This window comes from Cariama cristata, unplaced genomic scaffold, assembly GCF_000690535.1.
Source record: "Cariama cristata isolate BGI_N322 unplaced genomic scaffold, ASM69053v1 scaffold16553, whole genome shotgun sequence".
In the NCBI taxonomy this organism is placed as follows: Eukaryota; Metazoa; Chordata; class Aves; order Cariamiformes; family Cariamidae; genus Cariama; species Cariama cristata.
Genome location: NW_009607937.1, coordinates 1 through 7486, shown reverse-complemented (window position 1 = coordinate 7486; position 7486 = coordinate 1). Strand labels below are relative to the sequence as shown.

Here is a 7486-nt window from a genome sequence, read left to right as displayed (position 1 = left end):
GGAAGTGTTCAGACCCTGCTGAAATACAGCTCTCTCTGAAACAACTAGATGCTGGAGTGATCCACGTATTAATTAAGAAACAGAGTCTTGCATCCTGCAACATTGCTGTGTGCTGACCCTGTTGTGTGTTGCTGGCACGTATTAGCACTCTGCTGGAAGAGTGGTTATTTTATTACCTTTTACCTGAAAATCAGCGTTCTGCTCCCATTGTGCTAATGCCTTTGATGGGGTGGAACAGAGCAGCTGTTGCAGGATCCGCGTTGCCTTGGAAACAGTTCATTTACAACCTGATGCTTTTATACTGTTTTCCTTACCTGTTACTGTGCCCCAGCTACAGAAAGGTGGTGCTAATTTTTGCTGCGTTACAGTAAAAACTGTAGCACGGGCTGTCCGTGTTGGCTGTTAGTAGATTTTAGCGTTTCCTTGGCCCAGCGTCCCCTGGCAGTGGGTGCTCTGGAGGCAGGACAGGGCGCTGGTCCCTGCGCTCGGGGCTCGCAGCCAGTGCTGGTGTAGCCGGCTGGCCTGCTCCTGCCGCACCCAGAGCGGAGGACGGAGGGAAGGCGTATTTGGGTGTGCAGCCCCCCCGTAGCCCCAAGCGCTGAGGCTGCAGCCTGCAACAGTGCAGGACATTGGTGCTTCTCATGACAAAATGTTCTGGGGCTTTGTCTGGAAGGGGAGAGGGTTGCAGTTATGTGAGGGAATTTGCATATAATACAGAAAGATTTGCTGCTAATAGAGTGCAGGTAAACAAGGAATTTTGTCCTCCTTTTTGAAGTGGGTTTTTCTGAAAAATGTTGTGTCACGGGGAAGTGTGTCTGTTCTTGACAGAGGACACAGGTGAGCACGCTTTGTGTAGGAGGAGCCCAGCAGACCTTGCTTTAGCCAAAGACAAGGGAGCGGGAAGAAGAAAAGCAGCCTTTCTCCTGAACGGGAGGTGTGTCAAGATGGGAAAAAAGTGATGTGACAGCCTGGTGCAGCGGAGCAGAGGGCGGCTGAAGGTGCAGCCGACCAGGGTACGTCTTTGCAGCACAGAGGAGAGGTGGCGATTTCAAGGGGAGGGCAAAGTAGCATTCACAGGATGGGCAGCAAACATAAAGCCATTGGCACATTCCTTGAAGGCTTTCCTGTTCCTGAATCCTGTCCCACAAGGGCTTTTCCACAAAATGGCAAATGCTTTGCCTCTTGTTTTCCACCTCTTTGAGCAAATCCTCCTTTTGTAGTGCAGCCAAATTCCAGAGTTAATCCCACCAGAGTGGGACTCTGATGGGTTATGTGTGTTGACTGCAGGGGTTACTGGTGTTCTGTGGCCGATGCTAGGCAGTGGTGTTCGGTCAGGGTGGGTGAGATGGGGGCCCTGGCGGGGCTGGGAAGCGAGCGGTGACAGGACTTGCTGAGGGAAGGCCCAGACAAGAGGGAGGCTGGGTTGCAGAGGCTCCTTTGCTGGGGCTACCTGACATAACCCCCTGCTGCTTTTTGCTACCAGTGTGCATGAATGTGTTGTGTGCGGGGCTGTGCCTCCTCCTGCCTCACACAGAGACGGCAGTTGTGAACCCTGCCACGCTTGGGTGTGCTGTGGAGGGCTCAGCTGTAGCAGGGAGGCACTTGGGAGCCTCTCCGGGGGATTTGCTTGCCTCACTGAAGTGGCCATCGGGCAGATGTGTTTCTTTTCCTGGAGCATCAGTGCAGGCAGCGAGGAGGGGCACTGGGGGCTAAGTGAATCCCTGCTTATTTGTGCTGCTTCCACAGGGTCTGACATAGGTGGGTTCTGGGTCCTGCTGCAGTGTAGGCAGAGAGACACAGCGGGGTGAGCGAGGCCGGCGCTCCAAGCCCCATGTGCATGGGTCTGTGCTGTGTCCCTGGGCTGGGCTGTTCAGTGCAGGGATGGCCCTGCCTTACTGCAAAGCTGTGCAGGAGTTAACTTAGCCCATGGCTGCGTCCTGGCCGAGCAGCATCCCAGGAGGTTGCTAGGGAGAGCTGCCGAAAGCTGTCCCAACTCCTGGCTAAATCTACAGTGCCTGGGTGCTCGGGGCGGGCGTAGCCCTTCCTGGAGACTGAAAGCCTTTCCAGCCAAATGAAGAGCAACGATGGCTGGAGCAGTAACACCATGACACTGTGGGGAGCGGTGAGGTAAGCACGCACAGAGACTCAGCCCTGATGTAACTTGGCAGATGAGCAAAACAAAAATCCCCACAGGCCTGACTTCAGCCCCGTCTCACAGGTGCCTCTTGGAGCATGTGTACAGCTGAGTAGGAGAGATCAGTAGCTTGTGTTTCTGCTGCGGATTTTTTTTTTTTAGTTTCTCTTCACCTCCAGACCTGCACCGGGGACAGCAACCTGCACTCTACAGCTGCAGTGCTTCGCAATCCAAAGCCGAACAGCGACTTGGCCCGCGTTAGCACTGCACAGGCCCTGGCAGTCCTGTGTCTGTCCGGCGCATGTCAGCATCGGAGAGCTCTGCCCTGCGTGGGACCGAGCTCTGCAGGCCTGGGTGCCTGCAGCGTGGGAGGGGGATGCTGGTGTTGGGCAGTGGCACGCTGCCGTCTCTGCTACTGCAGGGTTAGAGGCTGAGCTGCACTGGAGAGACAGTTGTAGCCATTGCCGCCTCCTCACAGGAGCTCTGAAGGAGACAATATTTACTGGAGAGGATGTGCTCCCTTCCCCAGCTGTGAAGGACAGAGACAGCAGGTGAGACCCCATCACTCACTCACAGGGATTTCACCTGTTCCTTTGCATATCTGGGGGCATGGTTCTGTCCCCAGGTCACACACAGGGACTTCTAGCACAGAGCTTCTTGTGTCCAGGCACCAAGAGGCTTGAGAATGCCTGATGAGAATGAGCTGGTGGCTCTTCATTAATCTTTGATCCGGACTGGCAGTGGCCAGTGCAAGTTAGCCAGGCGTAGGAAGACCAGCTGTGACTTGGCTTTATCCTCACAGGGCTCAGGATCCAAAATCTGCTGCTCTCAGGCCCACTTTCGAGCGAAGTCTAACGGCCTGCTCACGCCTGCTGCGTTGGAATGAGCTAGTGCTGTTGCCTGCTGCTTTGTGAGTATCTTCACTAAGGGCTGATGCCAGGGCTTTGCACAGCACTCACTGCCCTTTTCCTCTGGTAGCTGCTGCCCGGGAAACAAGACACAGCTTTTGGGCCAGGCACCCAGACGGCACCAAGACAGGGCTGAGCCGGAGCCCCCAGGCAGGGCCTGAAAGGAAAGGCTCGGTGCTGCTGGCGCAGGGCTCAAGGTGACTGCAAAAAGCCCGTCTGGGCCACTGCAGGGCTGCTGTGTCTGCCCAGTCGTCCTGGTAACTTCGGGGCTTGGGCCGTTGCTCTGGGCAGGGAACGCTCAGGGCTTTGTGCATTTAAGGCAGGCAGAGGTGGGGATGGTGGCTGCTGCCTAACAAACACACAGACCTAACGTAAGGGGACGTGTTGGTCGGTACCTACACCCTTCCCTTAGCACTTAGTGATGTCTGCCACAAGAGACCACCACCCACCCCCAACCTCATTCCAAAGGGCCAGCGTTCGCTCTGCTGTCAGCAAAGCAAGCAGGCTGGCCAAGAAATAATGGAAATGAATTGTCACTGAAGCTTAGACACAAATATTTATTAAGCACAACCACCCCCTTCCCCTTGAGCTGTATTCATTTCTAATATATTAATTCATTTGGCAGATTATTTTTTAGAAAAAAAAGTACCTGTGGGTTGGAAATTCCCCATTAAAATGACATTAGCAAATGCACATGTAAAAAATAAATAAGCTCATACATTCAAGTATATGGCAAATAACACCTCTGAAAGCTTAACGGTCAGATTCCAGTTCACCACCTGGCTGAGAGCTGCACAGGCCTGAGCCTGCAGCTGGTCAAGTCATCTTCAGCTTCAACGTCTTCCTCCTCTTCACAAACGCAGGCTAGGGCCGTACGGAGGTGGCTGGGCAGGTCCTCCTGTCCCTTCTCCAGGGCTCTGACCAGCCCCAGGAAGGAGGCCGAGCCTGGGCCAAGCAATCCATGCAGCAGTGTAGCAGGTGAGCGCTCCCTGGTAGCAGGCAAAATGCAGCTACCCCTCCACGTGGTGAGTGCAGGCAGGTTAAATGCCCGATGAGCAGCATCACTGGTCTAAAAATCTTACTGCTGGTTGGAAATGTTTCCATTAAATGCATTTCAAATAGAAAGTGCTGATTTGTTCTCTATAGGAACATAATCTGCTTTGGCAGAACTCGTTACTGGAGTTTCTGAAGTCCGAGACAGCCTATCTGGTCAAGCAAAGAAAAAATACTCCACCTCCTGAAGTTAGATCTCTGCTCCCCTCCTCTCGGCTTGCTTTTCCAACTGTTCCAAAAGGGGAAGGAATGAAAGTAAATGTGGAGTCGTGCGCTTGTGCGTGGGGTGGAACTGAGTTCCCAGCCAACACCCCAGTCTCCATTTACTGGGGACAGATTGGGCAAAACCGGGGGGCCTTGCCGAGTGCAGCTCTGCCGGGGCCTGCAGGGACTGGGAGAAGCTGAGCACTGGTTTGGGGAGAAACAAGGGGAGAGAAGGGCTATTATCCCTACTGGTGTTGGACACTAAAGGGAGGAGTGGATGGTTCTGCTTGCTCTCCTGACAAGCCGTGGCCAGAAAACTTTGCTGGCTTTCGAAGCGGGTCATTGCCGAACGCAGGCTTCCACCTCGGGCACACTCACCTGCAGACAGGACATGAGACTTCGGGCTCAGCGGCACCAGACGCGATGAGTTGCCCACGTTTGCCTTGCGCCGAACAGATGAGCAGAGACCTCCTTCCTCCCTCCCCAGGCACAGCTCCCTGTCTCGGGCCTGCAGCTCGGGCTGCGGAGCTGGCAGTTACCTTCCAGGCTTTGCCCCAGGCTGAAGCTGGGTTTTGCTGCACGGCTGTTCTCCAGAGGTAACCAGATCCCACTAAAGCTCAGGGCGAGGAAGGCTTCGCTCCTACTGCACAGAACGGCGGCTGGGGAAGCAGAGGGGGTGTCACAGGGCTCACTGCAGGGTCCTCAGCAAACCTAAAATGAACTTTAAGGTGTGTGGGACCATGACTGCAGCTGGGGCGGGGGTGAGGTTTAAAAGGACAGGTGTAGCCTCTGACTTGGGCTCGTTTCCTCCTGTAGAAAGAACAAAGCTGAGCGAGACTTTCCAGGGAAGGATCCAGAGCAATTTGTGTCACCTCGTGATGCAGGCAAGACAGGAGGACTTCAAAATAGAAAAGGTGCTCTTCCCTTCCCCCATTAAATTAAAAGCATCGGGGAAATAAAAGACATCAATGCTGGAGTTAACTACCCACTCTGGGCTCCTCGTTTGTCCGACCGCACAAGTTCCTGGATTTTTAGGTGATAAGCAAAGGGGCTGCCAAAGTCTTCTTCCCTCCCGCTGTGCCCCGTGTTACAGTGGCCGTGTGTCCTAGAAAAACCCCTTGTTTAAAAACCGTCCCCCGTCTGGTGGGCCTTCCTCTAACGTTGCCTCTGCAGAGCAGCCAGGTGTGACGTGACGGAGGTGCAGCTCCCTGCATCCCTGGGGCGGCTCCTGGGAAAAGTCTGTGGTAGCACAGGAGCGCTCGGGTTTGAAACCACCTACACACTTTCTTTTTTTCTTTTTAAAAAACAAAATGAAACCAAAACAACCCCCCCAAACCAAACCCCAGTTCTTAGCTGGAACCAGGCCTCTGCTGCTCCTCTTCTGCCTCCTCCTGGGCTGAGGCCAAATCTACCCGCTGCTCGTCCATGCGTTTGGCCTGGACGCGCTGGATGAGGCTGAAAAAGTCTTCGTCCGGCATGGTGGGGCCACGGGGGATGGAGTCTGGTGGTGCACAGCGCTGGTCGTCTATCCTGGAGGACTGCACAGGGAGGAGAACAGGCGTCAGGACTGAGTGCTGACAAGACAGTCCTGTCAGGGAAGTAAAGGGCTGGGAGCGGTGCCCAAGAGGTGTCCGGCACACACGCTCCCCATCCGGGGCACAGGGCAGTGGGACCAGCCGTGCTGCACCCCGCTGTGGGCTCCAGTGTAAGGAAGGAGCGGTGACCCAGCCCCGGGCTGTAGGCACTGCGTCGAAGGGGGGGTCTTCCAGCCACCCTCTCGCTTGTAGAGGGATGACAAAGCGCAGCCCTTGGTACAGGGTAAAAAGAAGGACCTGGAGGCAAAGACAAGCACCTGCCTGGGTGCCAGGGCTGTGGGTGGGCAGCTGCTGGCCACAGCCCCTCCCAACAGGGCAGGTGGGATCAGGCGATGACGTTTGCCTGTGTGGGAGAAACTGTTGTCGTCTCCCCCTCCAGCTTGGCAGCCCACCCAGTCCCGTGCCACTACCTGACACTTCATGAGCATGTTGAAGAACTCATCTCCGGGCTCCTGGGCGTCCCCTTCCACACGCAGATGCCCCAGGTTGTTGTGTGTTATCCGCAGGCCCGGCAGGTTGCCCACATTGGCACGCTGGTCATCCAGGCGTCTGCTCTGGGAGCTGGCGATGAGATCGAAGAACTCCTCCGTCTGCGGCGATGCCATTAGGGAGGACTGTGCTGTGAGGGGGGAGAGGGGCACACACCGGGGTCACAGCTCTGCCTGCTCCTGCCCGAGCTGCAGCTCTGCTCTGCAGAAAGCCCAAATCCTCGTCACCAAACCACCCTTCAACCAACCGGGCTGCAGCCGAGCCTTATGCCCTCCCTCCGAGGGACAGGGCCTCGCTGTGCAGCCAGGCCTCCTGGGGCTGAGCTGGGTAGGATGCTGGCTTCTTGTGTCACCGTCAGCATCTCCTTCCACCCTGCGTGGGGGAGCAGGACCATCCCAGTGCCAGCAACACAGGTGGGCAAACCCAAGTGGTACACGGAGCAAAACCCACGGTTCCATCTTGCAACCACTCGCTCCCTTTTCTGAAGGCTGGTGCTACAGCACAGCCCTCGGTACCTGCCTCCCAAAAAGGCCTTGGGCTGCATCCCCGGAGCTGCCCTGCACAAAGGGTGAGCAGGGCCGGCTGTGAGGAGCCTGCACAGGGGTCCCAGCCCAGCAGCCAACTCCTTCAGTGGGACCTTCTGCCCTGCCTTCCCTATGGGAAGCAGAAAAGCTCCGGCTCAGCAGAGATGCAGTTTCCACGTCCAGCTGGAGCGCAGCCCCCCCAAGGGCTGTGCGCACAGCCCCCGGCACGCTCCCTGGGCAACGGACTCCTTAAACGAACACATCCAGTGTACAGGGCTGGGCTGTGAAACAGCACAGCACGCTCCAGAGGCATGCCTCCCGCAACAAGCCTGCCGTGCACGCACAAACCCATCAGGCAGCAAAGGGGGAACGTAGGTGCCTTGACAGGGTAAAGAGCAGAACCTCACGTACGCACCTCCGGCTGCCGGAGCTCCCTCGAGGGACCCCCTGCTATGTACTGCGCTTTGGCCAGCTCCCGGAGGACACCAAAGGTGCCACCTCAGCCCAGAAGATCCAGTGCCCTGGCGTTAACTGCTGTCTGTGAGCGATCGCTGTTGTTTCCAGCACAACGACAGGCAG

At 56.2% G+C, this 7486-nt stretch overlaps 1 protein-coding gene across 1 annotated transcript; it reads right to left on the bottom strand.

The window, feature by feature from the left end:
• Positions 1-5648: 5648 nt before the first annotated feature.
• On the bottom strand, positions 5649-6513 carry LOC104159122 (G-protein-signaling modulator 1-like; the record flags this gene model as incomplete). The annotated part of the gene is made up of 2 exons (XM_009696943.1): positions 5649-5837; positions 6305-6513. Coding segments are annotated over 2 exons (398 nt in total), but the record flags the coding sequence as incomplete, so codon positions are not given.
• Between the last annotated feature and the right edge of the window lie 973 nt (positions 6514-7486).